At 42.7% G+C, this 26,702-nt stretch overlaps 1 protein-coding gene across 3 annotated transcripts in view; it reads left to right on the forward strand.

Annotated features, from left to right (window-relative positions):
• Positions 1 to 26,702, forward strand: part of PKHD1 (PKHD1 ciliary IPT domain containing fibrocystin/polyductin) — a 380,982-nt gene that overhangs the window by 156,335 nt on the left and 197,945 nt on the right. For all 3 annotated transcript variants that reach the window (XR_010599356.1, XM_065587493.1, XM_065587494.1), the window contains exon 37: positions 5,720 to 5,932. Coding sequence is in view for 2 of the 3 variants with exons in the window: in XM_065587493.1 (XP_065443565.1) it covers positions 5,720 to 5,932 (213 nt within the window). In the remaining variant the exon portion in view is untranslated. The remainder of the gene's footprint in view (positions 1 to 5,719; positions 5,933 to 26,702) is intronic.

Genomic DNA, 26,702 nt, shown 5'->3' on the forward strand with positions numbered 1-26,702 from the left:
AGTGCTTTCTTCTGTGTTTGGGAAATCCCTAAAACATCTGGAATGCTACCACAAACTAAACATTAATGAGAAAGATGGGGTTGAACTCAACATCCTATGTATGGACAATGAGAATATCCATAATCATAAGGATTAAAAACAGACAAACATTTTGGAAGGGATATATAGTCTCCTGCTTCAAGGCGTAACTCAACCTCTGACTAACAGGGATCAGAAGAAGCTTTCCTTGTGGGTAGGTTATCTTATCACTTCCAACTTTGGAGGTTCTTGCACCTTCCTCAGAAGCATCTATTGAAGACAGGGAACTGGATTAGGTGGACCTTGAGACTGATCCAGTTTGGCATGCTTTTGTTCCAGCCCAAGACACTCTATGAAATGAAGAGCTATCATATTGCATTTCCACCTCCTCTCCATTTGCTCTTGTTTTCCTTTGTTTCACATAAGACTTCAGAGCAGAAATATCCATCTATCCCTCACCAGTCCCTTCATCATTCTTCTGGTGCAGTCGGTGGTCCAAGTGGAAGAGCACCTTAGTGGACCCTATTTTATTTTCTGTTTTGTTTTCTTTAATGTTCTATCAGTTTTTCGAGTTGTTGATTGGTTTTCTTTTCCCTCTGGGAAAGGGGGAGGTGCCTCAGATTTAGTTTAATTTTGGTTTAAAAAAAATAGGATGGAAAAAAAATTCTTTCCAGGCCTGGAGGTGAAGGCCAATTGCTGGGTTAATAGAGATGAGTGATGGTTTTGATGTTCTCACCAAACATCAAATAGCCTCAGAATGTTTCCTCTTCCCCACCCGCCCCCACATTTGAAAGAGACGTGTTTGGTCTCCATATCATGGCACAGAAGAGATTATGGGTTTAATTGTATTTATTTGAATTGGTGGGGAGGCTACCATAACAATAGTTGATTGATTTTTATAAAATTACCCCAAGGTCCCTTGTGTAGCCATAATAAACAACGTAAGGGCAGAGCCAATGGCTCAGAGGAGCAATGTTCTCTCTTTCTGCTTGCAGAAAAGGGGCAAGTGTTAAAAGAAGGAAAGGAACTTTTTTTTTAACCCGATCTTGTAAAGCAGCAGCTGTATATTTATTTTGAGCTAATAAAGTGCAAAGAGTATAGATTCAGAGAGCTGCTGGCTAGGATGAACACACACACACACACACACACACACACACACACACACACAAAGTTTGGGAGATAAGTGCTTGTAAGTTTGGATATAGGTTATAATTAGATGGTTCAAATGACTGAGCCTGAATATTTGCCAGTCTTTGCGTTTTACTGTCATTAAGCTGTTGTTTCTTAACTCCCAGGGATTCGTCGTCTCTGCTCTTGGACTGATTTTCAGAAGTACTCAGCTTCTGTTGACTTCAGTGATAGGTGTGGGGGCTCTGCAGTTTTGAAAATATCAGGTGTTAGGGTTAGTTCTGCACTGTAGGCAAGAGCTGCGAGAGCAGACTGCAGGAGAGAAGCGGGGGAAGAGAAGCCCCAGGACTATATTTTGTTTTGAATTTTATATAAACGGAATAGACGGTGAGAGAAGGGAGTGTTATTAGACAAAAGGATTGTGCTTTTATTAAGGTGTTCTGAAGAGGGGAAACTGAGGCAGGGAGCCACAGAGCGTCTCCAAGTCACGAGGGTGATGCTTGGGATGTGGCCGACCTTATAACAGCGCGTGCGCGCACACACATGCGCGCACACACACACACACACACATTTTTAAAAGAAACCAACTGAGATTTGTTAGAAAGTTCGCTAGGGATTGTTCATAGAATATACACATTCAAAAGTTGTGACATGTCTATCAACGCCCTTTGGAACACGTCGCCTTTTAGCTGCTTCAGGTCACCCATTCATTGTCTGTCTTTGTCTTCTTAGGTTTTTAAGGCAATGACTATGTCTTCTTGTATATTCATACAGCACCTAGCCCAATGTTGCCTTTGTCTACCTTAACTTCCAAACATTGGAATTGTACTTGCTCCCATCAGATTATGGGAAAGCTGCTTTGGTGAAAAGGCCAGATTGCAAAGCCCCTTTCTCACACTAGTGAGCTTGTACTCATGTGAGTAGTCCCATTGACTTTAAGTCTATAGATGAGAGAACAAAGGGCTAGCATCACCAGTCTGTCCAGCCCACTGCAGAAGCACGCCTGCCCTCAGAACACAGGATTTATCACCGTCTGAGAGGGAAAAAATGTTGTGGGTAGTGTTGTGGTTTCAATTGAATTCAATAGCGAGGTGTCAAGTAGCTAAGCTTAACCAACTTTACTAATCAACAATGATTAGTCAAAGATTAATACAGCATAATACAGATAGGAAGGCCAATACATTGCCAACCCATCTGGGAGACAGCAATGCAGCAGGTCAACTGTCTCAAAATCTAACCTCACTCTACTTCTCTATATACAATAGATGAGGGTCTCACTATTGCTTTAAGGCTAGTTTTATCTGTCTTCTTTGACATGCTTTTGAACATTTTGTGATACGCTTACACAGACCCTACAATAAACAGGACAGAGATTGCAACAAGTTTCTTATCTTATTTGACCATAGCATTCCAGAAATTAACAACATTTCAGTGACATCCTGCACCAGCTATAGCTGGGTATAGAGGGCATATTAGTTAAGCATCAACAAACTTGTTTGTCTTGTCCTGTCCCTCTGGAATGACTCTGCACCTAACACTGAAGCACAACATTTCACGTCTCCCTTTGGTTAAACAGCTTGACATAAGTAAAAAGCATCTGGGAAAAAACTTAACATGAATAAAATTCATAGTTATACAAAAACATGTAATATATATGTTATTATATATAATATATGATATTCATAGAATCATAGAACTGGAAGTGACCTCGATAAGTCATCTAGTCCAGTCCCCTGCATCCTGCTAACAGTAACACTATAAACCTTAAAAAGAACAGGAGTACTTGTGGCACCTTAGAGACTAACAAATTTATTAGAGCATAAGCTTTCGTGGACTACAGCCCACTTCTTCGGCATCCGGATGCCGAAGAAGTGGGCTGTAGTCCACGAAAGCTTATGCTCTAATAAATTTGTTAGTCTCTAAGGTGCCACAAGTACTCCTGTTCTTTTTGCGGATACAGACTAACACGGCTGCTACTCTGAAAACTATAAACCTTAGAGACTTTTCTTATCTGGCTCCATACATATTTGAAAGACTGGGTCTGTAGTAGCCAGGCATAGCATGAATACCTAGAGGCTAGTTGGTTAAGTATATTTCTCAAGACTTGTGATACTCTTATATAATATACAATGGAGTCATGCAAAGGTTACAGCATCTAACTATAGAACAGTTTTAGGGTTATACAACTCAGCATGAAAATAAAGCATTCTAAATAGCATGTACTGTACTTATTCACTATTATCTACTGTCTTATTCTGGTTACATAAACATCTCCTTTTTAATCACACTTATAGCTACAACAACTCCCAGGCTTTGATTAATACATTTTGCTTGTGAGAGCTGAATGCATCTGTTTTCTGGTCGTTAACACTAAAGCAATCTATATGCCTGGCTAATAGTTCTGTTTGTGAGAGCTGGTTTCCCAGTCTGCTTGCAAAAGTCAGCTTCACAAACCTTGACACAAGTTTTTTTTCCCTTATCTGGTAACTGCCCCTGCAGCATTAACCAAAGTATGTAACTAAATATGCAAGTTGTATTTTTCCGTTTTGGCTTGGGCCTGGCTGCAAAGCACCATGGGGCTTTGGCTTAGTTTGGTCAACAGTAGGTAGCCCTTGTTAAAATATTGTCTGTAGATCACTGAGCTCCCTTCTCTGAACAGAAGCTTCTAGAGGTCAAAGGCCAGTCTAATATTCCAGTAATGAATTGAATTGGTTTATCTTTTCTCTTTAATTTTAAGTAGATTACAACGTTTAACCCTCCCACCGCCCAAAAAAGAGTCAGGCTGTTCAGTTCATACTTATGTCTGCTGGCAGGGTGGTTTTTGTTGTTGTGTTTAAACACACATACACTCTCTCTCTTTCTCTTCCCTGAAAGGGCAGGATGTGCTATTTTAAACTGCAATAACATGGAGCCTTGACCTTTATAACTCTTAGCATGAAAATTGTTTGGAGCAGCTTGTGAAGAAGGAAAGCCAGCTGGTCCCAGGCACAGTGGTAGCTGTTAAAACCCCCATGTCTACAGATACAATACAGTGGTCTGAGATACCTCCGTTATTTGCTATTGCAAACATAGGGAAATACTGGGATGTATCAGCAGGAGTTGTAAGCAAGACACAAGAAATAATTCTTTCATTCTACTCCGGGCTGATAAGGCCTCATCTGGAGTATTGTGTCCAGTTCTGGATGCCACATTTCAGTTAAGATGTGGACAAATTAGAGAAAGTCAATAGGAGAGTTACAAAAATGATAAAAGGTCTAGAAATCATGACCGCTGAGGAAAGATTGAAAACATGGGGTTAGTTTAGTTTGGAGAAGAGAAGACTGAGTGGGGACATGCTAACCACTGAGGATAGGACAAGAAGCAAAGGACTTAAATTTCAGCAAGGGAGGTTTAGGTTGGACATTAGGAAAAACTTCCTAACTGTCAGGCTAGTTAAACACTGGAAAATGTTGCCTAGGAAGGTTGTGGATTTTCCTCATTGGCCCCATTAAGAGCAGGTTAGACAAACACCCGTCAGGGATGGTCTAGTTGTTACTTAGTCCTGCCTTGTGTGCAGGGGACTGGACTAGATAACCTAGTCAAGTCCCTTCCAATCCTACACTTCTATGAGTCTATGGCCCACTGGTCTAATCCAGTCTGAAAATTCCTATGTTCCAAAGGCCGTCTTTCAATTATGATAATTATTTGTATTGCCATTGTACTAAAGAGGCCCAGTCCTGGACTAGGACCCCACTGTATTAGGCACTGCACAAATACAGGACAAAAAAACCCATTCTGTGCCCCTAAATAGAAGATAAGAGACAACAGTTGGATACAGACAGGTGGGGGAGCCCAAGAAAACAATAAGACAATAGTGACCAGCTTAGTAGGCTGTGGTCTCTGCACACAAGCAGCCTGACCATTGTCAAGTGTTTTGTAGGCACCATGGCAAAGGGCAGTTTTAAGGAAGGATTTGAAGGTGGATAATGAGGTAGCTTTGTGGATGTTTACTGGGATCTTCTCCAAGGTGAGAATGGCAGCATGAGAGAAAGCACCAAGATGCTTGTTAGAAAATGTAACAGGTGGGCAAGGGAGGCTGGCATCATGGGCATAGGTGAGCGTCCACAGTTCAATAGCTAAGGAGAGGTGATAGGTTGGGGGGGATTGACTCAAAGGGCCTTGAAAGTGAAGACAAACAGCTTATGTTTGATGCAATAGTTTACATTTTAATCTAAAGAGACAATACATACAGAGGAATTGTTTATCCCTGTTTTACAGTTGTGGAGCAAAGGCATTGAAAAGTTAAGGGTGTTTTTGTCAAAGGGGCCCCAACCCCCATTCAAATTCTGTGAGAGCTGGGAGCACAACTTCTTTTGGCTCGCTTGAAAACCCCAGCCTTGCCCAGCATCACACAGGGAGTCTGTGGGATAGCTGGGAATTGAATTGAGACCACCTAACTCTTAATCCAGTGGCTGACCCACAAAACCATTTATTCCTTCATCTCTTGTATCTGTTATGTGCAGCACCTTTGAATATGAACTAGCAAGTTTGTATGTGAGTGACCAGTTATGTTTTGCTCTTCTGTTGTTTTTAGGTGGCAAGCTCTTGTTGGCTGGCCCTGGACCCATAGAAATCCATGCTCATTATATTCTGGTATCCGATGGCGGCAAATTCCAGGTGGGATCCCCAGATAAACCTCTCCGTGACAAAGCACACATCCATCTCTACGGAAGCTTTCATTCTGCAACCTTCTTTCCATATGGGGCCAAATTCCTGGCTGTGAGGAACGGGACGGTTTCCATGCATGGTGAGTTGGAGAGGGTATAGTGTGTCTCTCTCTCCACCCTTAAAAAAAGTGTTGATTGTATTTCTAGTTAAGACAATGACTAAGATCACATGAGTCATTTGGGATGGAATTTTCAGGCGGGGTTCTGCACCTACCGGCAGGGTCGGATGTTCCAAAAAACGGAGCTCCCACTTTGGTGGGAGTTTGGCCCTAGATCTCTACTCTCAGCTCCAAGTGGCCCTATTTCCGAAGAGCAAAACATGTTAGGTGCTGACCCCTTTTGCAAATCTGGCCATAAGCAGGAGCTGCGGTGGGGTGCGAGCACTCATGAAAATCTGGCCCTTAATTGGATGCCTGAATGACAGCGGAGCACTGCTGCAGATCTGTCTCCAGTCGTGAGTTCTGAGTACTTGGAAACTGAACCTTTGAGTGCTGGGATGTCATTCTTGCTGTGCACTGCATGGGTATGCTCTGTGGGTATGATAGTACAGGGTGTCCTAAATAAATGCATAAGGGGATTAAAAAGGGGATAGAGAATAAGACTGAGAATATATTATTGCCCTTATATAAATCGATGGTATGCCCACATCTCGAATACTGCGTACAGATGTGGTCTCCTCCTCTCAAAAAAGATATACTGGCACTAGAAAAGGTTCAGAAAAGGGCAACTAAAATGATTAGGGGTTTGGAGAGGGTCCCATATGAGGAGAGATTAAAGAGGCTAGGACTTTTCAGCTAGGAAAAGAGGAGACTAAGGGGGGATATGATAGAGGTATATAAAATCATGAGTGATGTGGAGAAAGTGGATCAGGCAAAGTTATTTACTTATTCCCATAATACAAGAACTAGGGGTCACCAAATGAAATTAATAGGCAGCAGGTTTAAAACAAATAAAAGGAAGTTCTTCTTCACGCAGCGCACAATCAACTTGTGGAACTCCTTACCTGAGGAGGTTGTGAAGGCTAGGACTATAACAGCGTTTAAAAGAGAACTGGATGAATTCATGGAGGTTAAGTCCATTAATGGCTATTAGCCAGGATGGGTAAGGAATGGTGTCCCTAGCCTCTGTTTGTCAGAGGGTGGAAATTGGTTGGGAATTGGTCCTGCTTTGAGCAGGGGGTTGGACTAGATGACCTCTTGAGGTCCCTTCCAACCCTGATATTCTACGATTCTATGATTCTATGAAATGGATGGCAGGAGAGAGATCACTTGATCATTGCCTGTTAGGTTCACTCCCTCTGGGGCACCTGGCATTGGCCACTGTCAGTAAACAGGATACTGGGCTAGATGGATCTTTGGTCTGACCCGGTCCGGCCGTCCTTATGTTCTTCTTATACCTCTCCTACCTTGTAGATCATTAGGACAGGGTGTCTACCTAGCACTCAGGAGAGTGCTCATGTGAAGGACTGGGCTCTCGCTCCATGCAGCTTCAAAGGAGTATAGACTGCCAGCTAAGACTCCTGGCCAGGCCCATGCCGAGCATGCCATGGTCTCAGTACATACCAGCTGGGACAGACAGGCTACTTCGTTTCAAAGGGGCACTAAAGTGCACCACGAGCACGCTCTCCTCCTCGCCCCACGTCTGAACAGAGCCATTGTGCCCTGTGCCAGCAAAGAGCCTCCAGCGTCAGCAGCACAAATGGCTCAGCTCTGCTCCCCAAGTCAAAGTCTTAACTAACAGACAATTTTCAAATACAATATTTGCCTTAGCAAAGGCAGGGGGGAACCCAGCACATATTACAGTGCTTCATTCCTCCGCCAGTTACAGCATGTCTAGGGTTACCATACGTCCAGATTTTCCCAGACATGTCCGGCTTTTTGGGCCTCAAATCCCCGTCCAGGGGGAATTGCCAAAATGTCGGACATGTCCGGGAAAATAGGGAGGGAGGGGTCGTGGGGCTTGGATCCGGGCTGGAGCTGCTGGGGCCAGCGGGTGCTCGGCTGCCAGCCGGCGCCGCTCTCTGCTGGGGCTGGGGCCGGGCTGGAGCTGCTCGGCCGGAACTGGGGTCCGAGCCGAGCCGGCTGAAGCCGCTGGGACGGGGGCTGCTCGGCGCCACTCACCCAGGGCCGGGGTCGGCGCCCCAGGGCCCGCGCCTCTTCACCGGGGCCGGCCGCTGGAGGGAGACGCTCAGCTGGGGTGGCCGGACTGGGCCTCACCTCCTCACGCCCCCTCTGCCGCCTGCCTGCTTCAGGCTTCCCGTGAATCAAATGTTCCCAGGAAGCAGGGGAGGGGGAGGAGCAGGGTGCCAAAGCGTTCATGGGAGGGAGCGGAGACTTTGGGGAAGGGGCGGAGCTGGGGCTGGGGCCCCGTGGAGTGTTCTTTTTTTGGACACTTAAAATATGGTAGAATCATAGAATGTCAGAATTGGAAGGGACCTCAGGAGGTCATCTAGTCCAACCCCCTGTTCAAAGTAGGACCAATCCCCAAATAAATCATCCCAGCCAGGGCTTTGTCAAGCCTGACCTTAAAAACCTTTAAGGAAGGAGATTCCACCACCTCCCTAGGTAACCCATTCCAGTGCTTCACTACCCTCCTAGTGAAAAAGATTTTCCTAATATCCAACCTAGACCTCCCCCACTGCAATTTGAGACCATTGCTCCTTGTTCTGTCAGCCATGACCGACTAGTGGGAGGGATACAAAGGGGGCACCAGCTAAAGAGGGACATGTGAGCTCCTCACATGACCCCCTCCACGTGATTTGTCCCTGCCCCCTATGTGATCCCCTCATGATCCCCACCCCCCCATATGACACCCCCCCCCCACGTGACTCCTCCCTGGCCTGCACCCAGCCTGGGGGCCTGCGCTCTCCCTGTCCCCTCCCCATCCCACGTTACCTGGCGGGATGTGTGCTCTGCTCCAGTCCCCCAAGCATGTGGAGCCACTAATGCATTCTTCCAGGCAGCCTCCAGCCACACTGTCGGCCTGGGCTGGGAGCAAGCTCTGCTGCTGTGCTGTAAACCTGTCAGTTTGCATGAGCTAGGGTTAGGTGTTGCAGGGTTAGGTGGAGTCAGTGTTTGAATGGGAGGCCACACATGAATGGTGACGTGCAACAGGAAGTAGTGCTGTTAATTCAGGAAGTTACACAGTTCCTGTAGAATTTGCATTGGGGTGAACAGGGGGTGCTCTGCTACCCCTGGAGGTGCTAACTTTCGGGTGAGATCCAAAGCTGGGTGAGGTGGTCTTGACCACTTTGTTGCGTTATCATGAGACTGAATTATTTAATGCTTGTAAAGTGCTTTAAGATTGGCATTTGACAGGCTTTATAAAAGGGCAAAGTATTTCTACACCATTTCGTACAGAGGGGCTTTGTCACTATAACATCCTATCATACTCACATAGTACCCTAGGGTGACACACATACAATCTCCTTATTCATGGATTCACAGAGTTTGCGGCCAGAAGGGATCATTAGATCATCTAGTCTGACCTCTTGTATAACACAGGCCAGAGAATTTCACCCAGTTACCCCTGTATGGAGTCCAAAAACTTGTGTTAGATTAAAGCATACTGTAATTAGAAGACCGCAAGAGATGGAGAATCCACCAGTTCCAGCCGTTAATCACCCCCACTCTTAAAACGGTGTGCCTAATTTCTAATCTGAGTTCAACTTCCAGCCATTAGTTCTAGTTCTGCCTTTTCAGCTAAGTTAAAGGACCCTTCTATTTTCAGTTTTGATTTGGATTCAGTCAGCCTAATGCAGTCATTGGTTAGATGGCATCTTCTTGTAAGCCGTAGGCCGCCTCCTCTCACTGGATCAGGCTCAGAATTATTTCCCTTCCTTGAGACATACTTGTTCAGTAAAGCTCTTCAAGGAACCAAGATTCCTTCCCTCAAGCTTGTGCTGTCACCTTGAGCCTTGTCAGGAGCTGAAGGTTAGTGTCAGGGCAGCACTTCCTTCTCTGGCTGTAAAGGACTGGGTGGATTGAGGGTGTAATAAATGCACACCAATGAATGCTTTCAATCAATGTCAAGGACGAGCCATTCAAATGGTGACATAGTCTCGACATTAAGGTATGTGTGTCTAGGGCAGGTTTCACAGTCATGGTGAGTTCAGTGTCTTTATTTTTTAAGCCATGCATCCATTTTGTGTTGTAGTCCATTATTTTTATTCTTGGTTGATTTTCAACAGTGTGCTTGGCATTACATAGAACATAAAGGAGAAAAGGTACCTGCCCCAATGAGCTTTACAATCAAGAGGCAAAGGTAACCCGCTGTCCCACAGTCTGCCATAGCTACCAACTGAAGGAGTTGCTTCTCTAGGTTCTTGCTTTTGGCACTGGAGGTCATGGGTTCAGACCCTGTGATGATCCGAGGATGCCACGCTAAACAACACTTCAGAAACCCAAAATGTTAGGAGGCTGGATTCAACACAAAGTGGTGCAGGGTTTTTTTTCCCTCTCCCTTTGTCATGAGTAAACAAGAGCATTTCTTTGGCAGGCAGATTAGCACGTGTGTTTTGAGGAAGGAATTGAAACAGGTGAGTGTTCCACATCACAGAAAGGGAGAAGTTACTGACTACAATGAATGGTGCAAGGACAGCTGAGAGTAGAGACCTAGGGCCAAACTCATGCTGGGTGAAACCAGCGGGGATACATTCATTTGGACCACAGGTTGGAGCAAAGTAGTGCAGGGCTTTGATGAAGAGCGATACAGAAGGGAGCCGTTCCTGAGTTAGTGTCATGCTGGGAGACGTGTTTTTTGAAGAATTGTTGCCTCTCCTCTCACTCGTACACGGAGCATTTTCCCCCTGTTGTTTTCTCCTAGGTCATTTCCCATTTCAGATAGTTTGGTGGAAGAAATAATGTCTATTGCATCTTCTACTGATCCATCAATTTTGGGTGTTTCTGTGGCCTCTTTTATTGTAGTATCCAAGCACTTCACAAGCTTTGATGTGTTTATCCTCACAGCACCTCTGTGAGTTAGGGAAGTGCTATTATCCCCATTTCACAGATGAAGAACTGAGATACAGAGAGATTCAGTGACTAGACAAAGGTCACACAGGGAGTCTGTGGTAGTATAAGGAATAGAACCTGGGTCTCTTGAGTCCCACACTTGCACCCTATCCTCTGGACCATCCTTCCTCTCTTTATGTATAGTCCAGTGAAGCACAGTTAATACTAATTCACTGCCAAAGTTCCCAGTGGGGCTGCTTTTCAGAAAAAAACAAGAAGGCAAGGTCCCTGCTCCAAAGAGTCTACAATCTCAGTACCAAATCCTGATTGCCTCATACATTCATGGAGCCCCGTTGAGTACTGTCTAACTTATGGGGAAAGCCTGTTTGTCTTAAGTGAGAAGCCCCACTGAATGGAGGTGAATGGGAGATAGTAAAAGCCCGTGTGCATGGCATTGTTTAGGTTCTGTAGCTTTATAGTGAAGGCATAGGCAAGAGGGGAGGTGTGGGGGCCAAAAGACATTAGCTATGTGGTGGAATGCGAAGGCAAAGGTGGCTTGGCACATTAGCAGAAACACTCTGTGTTTCAGTTTCTGATGATTCAAGACATCCAGACTTTCTGTGCTGTCATTTCTAAACTCTGTGTAACATACAGTCCCCGTGCATGGCTGCAATTAAACTTCACTGAAACCATGTAATCCGCAATTTCGCATTGAAGCAGTGGAAGCCTGCTAGAAAATAAAACTGGAAGGAAAGTGTTTGTGCTGTCTTGATACCACTTACATCAAACAGAAACACGTTATTCTGGTTCCAATTTAACATCAGCCTAGCCCATGGTCTAGAACAAATTGGGGAGCATGTCAGCTCTCCTTCTCCTCTTTTTATATATGTTATCGCAATCCAAATCATTCAACAAGCAGGCTTTGAAATTTTCAGCCGTCTCAGCGAAGACAGGATCGAGTGCCATGTAATTTCTTTTCTTTTTAAGATTGGAAAGTTTGGGGAATGTTTTGCTGCTATGGTTGAGTTCAACTTGTTTAGTAAGCGCTGTCAGCAGCTTGCTTTGATATGTTAATATGACTAATGGTCTCCCAGAATTCCCCGTGAGTGGCAGTCCTGTGCTCTAGTGGTCACAACAGATTGGGAAATTTCACTGTTGCCTTTGGCTTTAGCCAACTCCCCTGCCAATCAGAGCATGCCACCCATAAACCACCTGCCAATCACATGTCAGTTTTAAAGGGGGTCTCAGTCAGCTGGGGTGGCTTGAATTTTTGACAATGTAATTATAGCCCTTGCATCCACATTGAAATCTTGAGCAGGATTGAGGGAGTTTTATTGATTGTTCAGAAGGGAAATTTATCAATGTCTCCGGCTCCGTTCATACTTTAATTCCCCAGAAAACTCTTCTGACAAGTCCCCTAAGAGAAATCTAGCTCGTTGGCCTTGGCCGTACTTGCGTCTTTGTCTTTCCCAGCAAAATTGATTTGGACCCACACTGTGGATTCTGAGTGAACCTTCAGCGTTTCAGACTACGAGGCAAGGTAAAAAGGGCCATGTTCACAAGCAGCACAAGGCGGGTGGGCACACTGCCTATGGACCCAACCTACCATTTCTCTGCTAAAAGATATTTGCCACCTGCTTTCACAGGCAGACTGTGAACAAACGAGTGGCCCCAATGAGGTAGTGAATAACTGTTCCCTAGTGCATGTAAGGAGTTCACAACCAGGCCCTTAGAAAACAGACCAGTGTTTAATGATTTAATAGTGTCCTTCTCATGTCCTGTGTGGATTTTACATAGCTTTTAAAGATATCATTAATAGTTCAGAAGATATTGTTCATTAGCTCTGTACATGGCTGTCTGTCGTGTGTGTGTATGTGCATGTGTGTGAGAGAGAGAGGGAGGGCTAATTCTCTGTTTCCCTGCATCATGTGCAAAGTGGGTGCAAAATGCTACTATTTTGGTGTAGTAAAGTTTTACTCCCACTGTACACTGGTGTGAATGACCCTGCAAGTTATAGGACAAAGGAGAATCAGGCCCAGAGACTTTAAATTCAGTATGATACTCATTTATTGTTATGGTCCCAGCATATACATAAAGAAATCTGATAAAAAATAAAATACTCTTGCTGGAAGATTGCAATGTAATACCCCTTTATTTCTTAGAATGTAGAACGATAACACACAAGAACCCCAAACCAGAGAGACAAATCAGGCTGCTCTCTAAGGCAGACAGACACAGCTCACCCCACCTTGTTTTAGGCTGGCTCTTCCCAGGCTGACTGTTTCGACTCAGTTTCCCTAGGGAGCGCCCTAGCCTGCAAGCAGAACCAGGAATCCCTCTCCCCACAATCTTAAAGTGATAGCTTACAATTCCAACACAGTCCTCATTACACTGTATTAATCACCAGGCAAAATAAATGCAGGAGATTCATGGTCTCCGCTAATCATGAGTTCACCAGACTAGGTCCAGGTCCCATGTCTCCTGCACTCTCAAGTCGCCCTCTGTGGGTCTACATTTTTCATTGTTCCAGTTGAATAATCCAATGGGAGCCTTTTAATAGAAGGACAGAGAGTGTGAGTTGGACTCTATGTTCAATGGAGAGTTGTAGCAGACTATAGAGTGCTGGGAGGATGTGCTCTTGGGAGCCTGTGTTACGTGCCAGACTGCTGTCCATACTTGGTGGAGCTTTTTCAGGGTGTGTGGCTTCATTTCTGGTATGAGTTGCAATAATCAAGCCCGGAGCTCATGAATGGATGGATCACTGTGGTGAGATGTGTGTCTAGTAGAATTGGATGCAGTCTTGGGGGGAGGGATGGCTCCGTGGTTTGAGCATTGGCCTGCTAAACCCAGGGTTGTGAATTCAATCCTCAAGGGGGCCATTTGGGGATTTAGTTACAGATTGGTCCTGCTTTGAGCAGGGGGTTGGACTAGATAACCTCCTGAGGTCCCTTCCAGCCATGATATTCTGTGATTCTTGCTGCAGCTGGAGGTATGCTCTTCCATCTTGCTAGAATCCCTGTTTTGGGTGGCTTGAACTTTAACCAGTTGCTTTACCAGAACTTTAACTTTATCTGGATGCTGATCTTACTTAGGAATGGTGAAAACAAGGCAGTGACATTATCTGCATCTGATGTGAGGAGACTGAAGGCTTGTCTTCACTACCAGCTAAATCGGCACCGCTGCCATCAATGCAGCAGCGTCGATTTAGTGGGTCTGGTCAACACGGGCTAAGTCGATGGGAGAGTGCTCTCCTGTCGATTTCAGTACTCAACCTCCCCAAGAGGCAGAAGCTATGTTGAAGGGAGAGAATCTCCCGTTGACACTGCTGTAAATCAATCTAAACTACATTGGCTTAAATTACATAATTTAAATAACGTAACTAGCATAACTTAGATCGACTTACCTCGTTAGCGTAGACTGGGCCTTAGAGATGGGTGTTGTCTGCATGCTTCTGGCATGTGGTCTTATGTTTTCTCCCATGATTACCACAATGGGTAAGAAGGTTGAATCTTGGGGGGTCTCTGCAGATGAGGGGCTTTGGAGGTAGAGAAACATTATAAACCTTTAGGAATCTCATCAGAGCACCCCGTATAGCAGTGCTTCCACTTCTGGCTCCAACTGTAAGCAAGATATCAGGAAAAATGGAGGTGCACAGCAAAAATGAAAGTCAAGCAACAATTTTCAAATCTCAAAAGTTTTAGTTTGAATTTCAGGCTCTGGATGGAGATGGGAGAAAGTTTGGCAACATTTGCAAAGCTGAAGAGTCTGGGTCTAGATCAGAACTGTCCCAAAGCCCCAGGCTGTGCTAACCTGAAGTCCTGATTAGAACTCATCATATAGCTTTTATTTTATCCAAATCATTTTGTTCATCTCTAACTTTCACCCGCTCCCTTGACAATGACAGTGTCGATGTGTCTAATTCCCTTTCTTCACATGGTGAGGATGTAGCTAACTGATCTTAGCATTTAAATGATCATTCTGCCCTGCATTCTCATTCCTGCAGGCAGACATTCCCTGTCTCGTTCAGTAGCAGCTCTGTAGATTAACTGGCAATAATGTAAAATGTTAACAGCTGTGCGCAACTATTGATGAGCATGTACAGTATTTAGCTGCCGTATTTGAAGCGGTTTGTTAATGGTGCAACACCATGTCAGTTTAAAGGAGGTTTTCCTGTATCATACCTTTGGCTATGCGATATTTTTATGCACATTGTGTGTTTTGTGTGATACTTATTGGCTCATTCATTTATGCAAAGGGATCACAAAAGCTGAGACATCTTTTCCCTTCTTATTCTTTTTTTTTTTTTTTACAGTGGCACTATGTTAGTATAATATCCAGGTAAACACTGATTAAAGGAATCCCTTTGGGAAGTAACTAGCATCCAGGGAATGTCACATGGAAAATGCTTGTTCTCCAGGATATTTTGTAGCTAGAAAGAAACAATGAAGAGGGTTTCTCTATAGATGTGTGTTTATATAGCCCTCATCATTATAGCATCGGAGCAATCTCAATCATTAATGGATAGATATGATCGAAAAAATATTAGTTTCATCAACATCAAAACATTTAATGGGGATGTGTCTATTCTGATTAAATTGTCAATGGAAGAGCATCAGCACTATTCATTTTTACTTTCTCAGTTCAGTGATGATGAAATATTTTATTCTGATAACGTAAAAAGATTTAATTTAAACTTTATCATGTCATTTTATGTCATTTTGACTTATATAAGTTTTAATATTATATATCATATTTATATATGTAATATTTTATATTATGTTTCAGCGTTATCCAAATAAAATATTTTTACCTTATCAAAATTAAATAATTATTGAAAGAAAACATCTGATGGTTCCAAATCAAATTTGGGGGGATTTTTGTTCTATGGTGAATTTCAAAAATTAGACTTTTTGTCCTGATTCAGAGTGAAAACAAATTTCAGCATTTCCATTTTCCAGCCAGCTGCATCAATGGATTTTATCCTTACAGCACCCCTCTGGGAATGCATTCTCCCCGTGGTACCAGTGGGAAATTAATTTGCTCTGCGCCTCAAGCAACTTGGGCTGGTCACACAGGACTGAGTGGGGATCTGAAGCCAGAAGGATCGAATCATAAGCCATTGTCCAACTCACTGGCCCATTCTCCTTACCACACCCCAGCCTTGTCCTGTGGCTGATGGCAGATGATGCTGGGTTGTAACTACTGGGAAGAACAAAATCCCAAACCCATCTGCCTCCCTCTTGCAGCAGGAATTCTCTTCTCCTTGCAGCTTTTCTCTTCTCCATTCTGCCTCCCCCCTGCTGCTGTGTCTCATATTTTCTTTGATACTGGAAAGCTGGAGGGGGCTTTCACTCAGGGAGCTTCCAGGAGCATGGGGCAGTACAGGTTCCTCAGGGCGGGATACTGAGGAAGGATATACTCCTCCGCCATGTCCTCACAGCTAAGCAGTTATGTATAAGAAAAGACCCTGCAGGGCATGAATGAAAAGCTTTTTGCACTGGTTGTGGCGTACAAGTGACAGAAAAAGCAGCTGTGTTTCAGTGAGAGCTGCCCACACATAGAAATTTGGCCTGGAGTAGTAGAGGAGGGTGGAAAAATATCGCCCACTTTCTCTCAGAGCAGAAAACCGTTCCCTGTCTTTAGAAGTTGTGCTGAAGGAAAAGCAGAGCTCCCTTAATTCAAATGCAAGGTAGAGACTTTGTGCAAAGACTGAGAATAGACTAAGGATTAAAATTAAATGAGTGGGGGGGGGACCCAATAGCTCAGTCCGGGGTGTGAATTAGTAGGCTGTTAGTGAATGCTGAGGACTAGTTCTTCAGATCCATGCCTTCAGCTGCATGAGAAAAGTGGGGTATGTACTGTGATTTTGTGTGTTCTGTTTTTGTATATTAACTATGGAGCAGCGGTAGCTAAAGATCTAACAACAAATGAAAATCCCATCTCCTTTTCAAGGGATGTGTTCCCAGTGCCCGCTTAGTCATTTGCTGTTTCTAACCTTTCCAAATTTTAGGAAGGGCAAAGTTAAGTTTGGGTAGGGAGTGTAAATTAGATGGGGTCAGAGTGAGTAATGAAAGACGATTACATGTCTCTGGGGAACAGGTTGGATCTCTTAGGCATTACTTTCCAGACAGTTTCACACTGTTTTTATAATTATTATTATTAATTAAGCTGTGTAGTTTTTGGAAAGATAATTTTATATCTGATAGCTGGAATCTATTGAATTACATTTCAACCATTGCTTTCTTTAATGAGGTTTTCTTTGTTTGAGAATATAAAATAAAAGTAACCTTAACTGAATGTGTCAAGTATCAGAGGGGCAGCTGTGCTAGTCTGTATCCACAAAAACAAGGAGGAGTCCAGTGGCACCTAACAGATGCATCTGAAGAAGTGTTTTTTTACCCACGAAAGCTTATGCCCAAATAAATCCCTTTTAATCTGCTTTGGTAGCATAAATCTGCTTTGGTAGGGCCACTTTTAGACCACTTTACACTTCCAGAGCAATGCAAAGAGGCCTGTAAAGAAGAATCAGGCCCAAAGTATGCATCTAGTAATATACACTCTGGAGTGACTTACTGAGATTACCATCCGTAGTAGCCAATGAAGAGCTGTTCCCTACTGTGTATTTGGCCTGGTCTACATGCAAAAAATAGGTCAATGTAGCTATGGTGCTCAGGGGTGTGAAAAATGCCGATCAACCCCCTGGTGTAGATGCAGCTAGGTCGATGGAAGAATGCTTCTGTCAGCCTTGCTACTGTTGCTCAAGGAGGTGGATTTCCTAGAGCAGTGGTTCTCAAACTTTTCTAGTGGTGACCCCTTTCACACAGCAAGCCTCTGAGTGCGACCCCCCCTCTTATAAATTAAAAACACTTTTTTTTAATTTAACACTATTATAAATGCTGGAGGTGAAGCAGGGTTTGGGGTGGAGGCTGACAGCTCACGACCCCCCAGATAATAACCTCGCGACCCTCGGAGGGGTCACGACCCCCAGTTTGAGAACCCGCCCTAGAGTGACAGAAAACCCCTTTCCATTGAAGTAGGAAGTGTCTACAATACAGCAGCCTAGTTCTAACCCGATAGCTGTGTTGCTATAACGCCCATAGTTCAGATATGACCCTTGCTAGAGTTTCATACACTGTCATTTTAAATGTTAAAGTTTCATTCACTTCCCTTGGAAGACTATTCTGCAATCTTTCATGAACATTTTTTTAGTTTGGTAAACAAATTCCTTTTTTTTTTTTTTAAAGAAAAATTGGAAACAAAATGTTACTAAAAAAAGTTTTCAGTAAAATAAAATTTTTCAGTTCAGTTTTAGGTAATTTTTTTTTTTAATAATTTGTTTACTGAAAATCGTTTATGAAAAGCAAACATTTTTTTCAGTTTTTGGTTTCATTTTTTGTTGAAAAAGCAAAACGTTTTTGGGTGAAATTGCAAAAACATGAAATGTTTGTGAAATTTCTTAATAAAAATAATTGGCATTTTTCAGCCAGCTCTATTTGTTAATTCTTTCAATATTCCTGCCAGCCCTGATCAATTTCTTTACATTTTTCTGCATTTAAGGGACCGAGAACTGAACACCAAATTCCAGAGGCATATAGGGAGAATTACTTCCCTTTTCTGTGATATGATTCCCCTGTTAGTGCATCCCAAAATGGCAGTGTTCATCATTAAACAGTCAGTGTATATTCTGTGACACTGTGATTATTTCTTGTTCTGCAAAGACAAAGTGGTTTGGAAGAGTGAGCACAGTCCTGAGAGTTAGGAGGTCCCTAGGTCATGGGAAAATTAACTTTAACCATTTAAACTGACTCTTTCTTCTACAAGTGATAGGGATGTTGTCGACCACCATCTTCCATCTTTTGCAATTGTGTCACAGTTGCAAAACTTTTACTTTCCTTTGGATGCCACTCCTCCGGTGATGTTTCGGATGTAGCTGGATCTCTTTCTTGCTCTTCCTGGTTTGCCTGTGATCTTGCCTGGTAGCATGAACGCCGTATCAAGTCGCTCAGCGATCGGCGGGCAATACTTCTGCAGAAGGATGTTCTTCTCTAACCTACGGTCTCAAGTAATTGTGCTCTTTTAAAATTTATCCTTATCATCCCATCATTTGTAGGCTGGTTATCCAGCAAATATTAACATTCTTCTCTTCACACCAAAAGGCGAATGTCTGAGGGCTGGTCTACATGGGGAACTCACACCCCTGAGAGGCGCAGCTATGCCGACCTAACTCTAGTGTAGACAGCACGAGGACAACAGAAGAATTCTTCCATCGACTTAGCTACTGCCTCTTGGGGGAGGTGTATTATCTATGCTGACAGAAGTACCCCTCCTGTCGGCGTAGGTACTGTCTACAGTGAAGTGCTGCAGCTGTGCTGATGTAGCAGGTTAAGTATAAACATACCCTGGGTCTCTGTGTCTTTTTAAAGTGTCCAGCTCTCACTTCCATACAGGCAGGTTAACCATATGTAGCACTTCAGCAATCTAGCGCGGATGTGTAACTTTAACTTTCCACAGCACAGACGTCTTTGGATGTGTTTTTTGCAAGCTGTATCTTTCTCTTGATTTCTTCATTGCATCTTCTGTCTGATGTTATTAAAAACCCTAAGCAGGGGAGACAATTCACGTGTTTCACCACTTTACTGTCTAGATGTAGATATTGCCTAGTACATTACTGTGTTTACTTATCATACTTTTTGTCTTCCCAACATTAATCGTCATTCCATATTTCTTGTTGGCATCATACACAGCAATAAGCATTTTCTGAAATTCTTCCTAGTAGAAATGATGCCAACTTGTTTATATTATGTTGTTGTTGTACATGCTATTGACCTGTATACCCTAGTTGGTGTCTTCTAAACTTTCCCCTTCTGTGTGTAAGTTCAATAGTTGCGGGAAAAGGATGAAACCTTGGTGTAAACCTTCTTGATGCTGCAATACTCATATTTTGTAGTTCGTTGGGATTGCTTCAGACTAATGGCGGCCTACATTTGCCATGTACAGTACTATCTTTGGGCTTTTGTGGTATTTTATATGGCCAGCAGTGCCACTTTCTGCTCCACCACGCAATGTTAGTACTGTCATCAGATTGTCTGTGACTGCTTAGTTAACAGGTCTCCCTGCTTATATCATATCTGAAGGCTGTTCCACTATCTGCAAGCCATGGCTTTGCTCGGTGGTGATGGGAAGATTACCCAGAGCTGAGTATGCTGCCAAGTTTTTTTTTTTTTTAACATTATTGCAACTCCTTCTTTGTGCCTCTCTCCACCCAAGTTAATGGATTCACTTTCCCCATTTGAACAATAGTGATACTATTTTCTCACCTACCTCTGAGAATCAGTTGGTTAATGTCTGTATAAAGTGCTTTGAATTTATACAATGCTATATAAATGCAAAGTGAGTGTTGCCTTTTTAATGGCAGATACTCTATGTCAGTCTGTTGTTTGTAATATAGGATGGCTATGTGTTTAAGGAACTGGCTTGGGACTCACAAGATCTGATTAACTTCCCAGCTCTGCCACAGACTTCCTGAATGACCACGGACAACTCACTTAATCTCTGTGCCTCAACATCCCATCTGTAAAATGGGGATGATATTTCCTTTCTCCCATTCTTTGTCTTGTCTATTTTGAATCCAACCCTGCACCCGTATGCTAGCGCATTGTGAATTGCATGATCGGAGCCTCATTGTAAACTCTTAAGGGAAGGACCGTCTCTCACTATGTGCTTGATCCAAAGCTCATTGAATTCTATGGCAAGACTCCCAGTGACTTCAGACAGCTTTGGATTAGGCTCTTTGTGCGTGAACAGTGTTAGGCACAATGAGGCCCTGATCTCAAGTGGGGCTGTTAAGTCTTATTTTACTATAAATAATGCATATCAAACTCTATACCTGATTTGCTGGTATCAGTCCTGGTCTCTTTTGGCATTCCTAGTGGAAGATTTTTTTTTTTTTTAGGTCAGAAAAAATGGATTTATCCCCCTAGGTTAATAATAATAAAAGCACATAAAAATAAACTTCTTTCTCAGAGATCCCTCCCTGAAAGGGAAGGTTCTTTAAAAGAGTTCTTCTATTTGGTGCAGCGTTTCACTGGGAGGAAAAGTGGGCTCTGGTACTGTGTTTCACAGCTGAGATCAATACTGCTTTTATTTTATTTTTTCTTTTCTGTCATGCTGAGAGGTTGGCAGAAAGGCTGGGCATGTGATCAGTTTTATAAATGAGTCCAGGGATGCGGCTGGTGAATTAATGATACAAGGAAACACACTGCTATCACTGCTCTCAGTCTAAAGGAGACTTATAGCTTTTGTTGGACACAATTAATAATCAGGAATGGTAGAATTTTTGAAAGTGCCTAAATGGCTTAGGAAGTCAAATCCCAAAGGGAGTGATGACTCCAGAGTTATTTAGGCCCTTTTGAAAACCTTTTGAAAATACTTTAAAATTGTCTGGGCTTACATGTTCAGAGTTGGGTGCCTAAAGTTAGGAACCTTATTTAGGCACTTAAATTGAAGCAGCCTGATTTTTTTTCACAAGGTGCCACAGAAATACCATTGAAATTAATGGGAGCTGCAGGTGTTCCAGATCCCTGAAAATCAGGCCATTTATATTTAGATGCTTAAATATCAATGCAATTGCCTAATTTTAGGAACCCCCATTTGAAGAAAAAAAAAAACCCAACAGCGCTAATGTTTTCCATGTTCTAAGGAGTTAAAGAAGCCACCTAAACCTGTTTCGGTCAGTATGATCACACAGAACTGCTGACGTTAAATTTTTTCACACTTAGAGTATTCAACAGATTGCTTCAGGAACTATGTGTTAGAAATAAGGTGAAGTAAGGTTAGTACTGTGTCATAAGTCAAATCCAGCTAAGCCATTAAACACGTGCTTAACAAAAAGCGTGCACAAAGCGATCTCTCCATATCAGATCTCTCAATTCTTGTCCTCAAGGGAAACCTGCACAACGCCTTCAAAAGAGCGTAGGGACTTAAATTCATAACTCTCTGGACACCTGAAATCATGGGCTCAGAGACACTACCTTTATGGCTCATTACAACACATTTATAACTGACTTACCCTCATTTGTCCTATGGCTGCAGAGGTGTTAATTTCCTACTTCATTTTAACTGGTCTCCTGCAACGTGTGTTAACTGCGTACGCTTCTGTCCGGTCTTGTATTTAGCTGCGTAACTCTGATTACTTTTTCCAGACCTGAAGAAGTGCTCTGTGCAGCTCAAAAGCTTGTCCCTGCCATTAACAGAGGTTGGTCCATTAAAAGAGATTATCTCACCCAACTTGTCTTTCACTTAGCATTAGAGACATGAGCAGTCCAACTGAGTTAAGCACATGCTTATTCAGCAAGGTACTTAAGAATGGAGTTAATCACCTGCTTAAAGTTATGCACACGCTTATGTACTTTGCTGCATTGGGGCCCAAGTCTTGTACTGTAAGACATTTCTGTAAAGACCAGATCCTCTCGTTAAGTCAATGGCAAAGCTCTTATTGACTTCAGTGGGGCCAGGATCTGAGCTAATGATTTTACTGGGTCTAATTGTCTGAAGGCGATGAGGATTTTGCCTACAGGATACTGCTGGTATTGTAGGAAAGGTGAATGGAGTGTCGAGGTTTAAATGTTAACATAGCCCAAATAGTACCGTTTCACACTCACTTTGCACAACTGTAGAAGACTGCAAGCCACTGGAGAATCAGCCCCCTACATACTTGTCACCATTGACCCTCTGTCTTAAGTTTTGCATTTCACTCACGTAGGAGAGTGAATCTAAACAGGTCAGTATCGCTTTGTTTTCAGGAATGATGTTTAGCTCTTCTAAGATGGTTTACATTTTGAGAGTCCTGTGAAAAATTTAAGGGTTCATACATAGTCAAAGCTGATATTAAGTTTAAGAAGAGTTTAGTGTGGTCAGCACTCACAGGATCTGACCCTTACTATTAATCCAAAAGGTAGTTGAGTATTATTATCCTATTTTTGCAAGTGGAGAAACTGAGTTACAGTGAGGTTAAGTGACTTGCTGAAAACCACAGTGTGAGGTGGCAATAGAGCCAGGATTGGAGATGAACTGTTCCTAGAGCCTAGCTTCATGATTTAATCCACTTTAACATGCTGCTTTAGAGTTAATTTCATCCCTGGTTGACCTGTAGTAGCACCGTGCTGTGCTCTTCAGGGTTCAGTATTTAAATACATTTCTATTAATTAGTTTAGTAGTATATTTTATTCCCTCTTTACCCAAATCTAAATTTTGGGTCTAAAGTATCTGATTGTCCCTTTAACTGTGGAGCTGTTGCTTCAAATCTCAAGATTTGTTTTTCTGAGCTCAGTTAATTATTAAAAATGAATTTAAATAATTAAGGAGCTCTACAGAGTCATCTATTTTTCAGCACTTTTGAGTGTTTGTAGTGCAGTCCTTTTGGTGAAGAAGAACTTGGATAAATCACAGTGGCTTTGTGACCAGTATCCTCCTGTCTTCAAAAAGCACATCTACCTGTTTCCATCAGTGATACCCAGTCATTAAACAAGTATTTTCCCCATCACTGATATTTCTATCATATGCTTTGTTGTCAAAGGAAAATGCTAGCAGAAAGACGGAGAGCATGCTAAAGGAATTCTCTGTGCACAGATCTCTTCTTGGGTCTGCAGGCACAGACCTCAGCCATCTCCAAGGGACCATCCACCACCCATCCTTGATCTTCATGGGGAGTTCTCCTTGGGATCGGGGGCTTGGAGGGAATAGAGCCTAGGGAGATGAGCATTTGTTGAAGAATTGCCACTCAGACCTAAAAGTGGCAATTCTTCAACAAAAAGCTTTCAAATACAGACTCCAGCGTGAAGCTGCAGAAATGGAATTAATTTGCAAACTGGACACCATCAGATTAGGCCTGAATAAAGACTGGGAGTGGTTGGGTCATTACAAAACCTAAACTTAATTTCCCCAATACTAGTTTCTCCCTACTGTTACTCACACCTTCTTGTCAACTGTCTGTAATGGGCCACTCTCTTACCACTTCAAAAGTTATTTTTCCTCCCTTGGTATCCTGCTGTTAATTGATTTATCTCATTAGACTGACCTCACACTTGGTAAAGCAACCCCCATCCTTTCATGTATTTATATCTGTTCCTGTATTTTTCACTTCATGCATCTGATGAAGTGGATTCTAGCCCATGAAAGCTTATGTCCAAATAAATTTTAGTCTCTAAGGTGCCACAAGGACTCCTCGTTGTTTTTCCCTGGTTTGTTATTGAGCAGTGGAGTGAAAAAAAAATCAATGACTACCAGGCCATCAACGACTGAACTATTTTAAAGTCAAATTGCAGGCCATGTAGTAAAACGTTTGTTGTTTGAGCCCCAGAGCGTTACTCTCTATAACAGAGTTATTAGGACATCCACATCACTTAACCTTGCTCCCTGTAGTCAGGTTTGGTTTCACTGTTTCAGTCTCTACCACTGCAAGCAGTCATACTCTGCTCTCAGCTACACTGGTGTCAATCTCTCTGTACTAACCCAATTGAAGTTAGTTGGCTAAATCCTCACCCTTGATACAGCTGAGGGGAGAAAGGAAACTCTATGCCACTTTTCTATTCCTCTGATCCTGGTCCATTGAGGGCTGATGAAGTGCAGCTTATGCCAATGGAGGTATGTTGATTTCTGTGAGCTAGGGATCAGGTCTTCCACCTTTTCAGTTGTGCATGGAAAAAAAATGAAGAATCTGCTAGGTTTAATCTCACTTCTACTAGGAAAAAAACCTAAACATTTTAAAGTTAGACGTAGAAGATTTTGTACCCAGTTGTTCTTTTACTCCTAACGTACCAAATGTACAAATAACTACTATATCACTACTGTGTCATCAATTCAAGAAAATATATGAGAGTAATAACTCTAATTGTATATGTGGTCAGAAATGGGATTTTTTAGTGGAAAATTAGATAAAAATGAAACGATTTGGGTTTTGGCAGTTTTCAGTGGGAATTTTCACCTCTCCATTGAAAAAATGAAAACTCAACACCCAAAAATGTTCAGGCAAAATCGGAGGAGGGGAATCCATTTTTCAATGTAAAATCAAAAATTCTCTCAGAAAACCAGACACTTTCCACAAAAAAGTTCATTTCCTTGAAAACCCAATTCTTCCATCAGCAAAAGTTTCAATAATTTTTTTTCTGCCAGTCCTGCTTATTAATAGAGCTGATGGGAAAATGGTAAGTATTTTTTGTGTGGAAAAAAATGTAAAATTATCATAATTTTTTGAAATCCCCCCCCCCAGCCGCCCCAATTTAAAAAAAAAGAAAAAGTATATAATATTTGAAATTCAAAAGAACATTGCGTTTAAAGTTTTGTTTTTTTCCTTTCCTTTCTTCCGTAGTTTCGTCATCTTCCAGTGACAAAAAGGAAAAATGGGGACAAAGGGTGGGGGGGGGGGGGGAGAAGAGAAAGGAAAAATAGGGGGCAAAAAGCCCAAACCAAAACGTTTTGCAGTTTGGGTTTTCACAGAAAAAAAACACCCAGAAAATTTTATGGGGGGGGGGGGGGGTGAAGTCTTTAAAACTTTGTTTCCCCAGAAAGGGGAACATTTCATCAAAAATGTTTTGAATGAAAAAAAAAATGTTTTGTTCCACTTAGTATCAATATTGCTTACCCCTGGAATGTTTCTCTACAAGATTCTGTAGTATTTCAACATGGCAGATACATGGACATACACACAGAGTTGCTGTGAGCCAAGATTGCAGTGTGCTGAGGAAAAAAAAAAATCACCCACGGCTTGGCCCTCTGTCAGCAGCTGTCAGTCTTTCTTTTATGGGAGTGCTAAAAATTCATGAGGTTCACTCAATAAAAGAAGGAAAATGAATAATAATGATGATCCTGCTGCCAATAAAAGAATGCAAGTAGGCAGATGCTGACAACGCTTCCTAGCGCAGCTGATGGCTGTGAGACAGGATGGCTCAGTGGGCCAGATTCCCCATTGCCGTGATCCTTCTGAAAATGGTTATTCTGTCAGTAGTATCTTACACCCACTTGGCACTGGTGTGAAGTTTGGCAACAGAGCCATCACTGAAAGATTGTCCCAAGTATTTGCCCAAGACCCATCAGGGCAAATACTGACTGCTGGCACTTTGGTAGAGTACTGTAGGAGATGCTATGATAATGGGTGACATCCTTTGAATCAGATGGATGTTGTACCAAAGTCCCCTTCATGTTGGAATTATCAGTACTCCTGGAACTTCATATGAAGGACAAGAGAACACTCCTGTATCATGAGAGAGTCTCTTTGGCCCTGATTTGGAAAAGCATTAAGCATGTACGTAAGTACACCCTTATTCAGCATTTAAACACTTGCTTAAATCTCCCTGATTTGATACAGTCCTCCAAGAGGAGGATAGTTATCTGGTCCATGAGAAGCATTTAGGTCTCTGAGACCTTTAGCTGAAGGAATGTGAGACAGAACTACAATTTTTTTCAAGAGCAGCAGAGAGGCTTATCGGAGAGGTATCATTAAAGAAATGTTAAACACTTTGTCTAAGGATGAGTTAGCTACTGGCATATTAGTGACTGTTCTGGCAAATAGAACAGCTATTGTGTGCTCAGACATTGCACCCCCAATCTTCATAGAATAATAGAATATCAGGGTTGGAAGGGACCTCAGGAGGTCATCTAGTCCAACCCCCTGCTCAAAGCAGGACCAATTCCCAAGTAAATCATCCCAGCCAGGGCTTTGTCAAACCTGACCTTAAAAACCTCTAAGGAAGGAGATTCCACCACCTCCCTAGGTAACCCATTCCAGTGCTTCACCACCTTCCTAGTGAAAAAGTTTTTCCTAATAACCTTGTACAACTTTATTCAGAAAGGCCCAGCTTCAGTAAGTCATCCCTATTGAGGATAGCACATAGGCCATTGGACT

Source organism: Chrysemys picta, chromosome 3, assembly GCF_011386835.1.
Source record: "Chrysemys picta bellii isolate R12L10 chromosome 3, ASM1138683v2, whole genome shotgun sequence".
NCBI lineage: Eukaryota > Metazoa > Chordata > Testudines > Emydidae > Chrysemys > Chrysemys picta.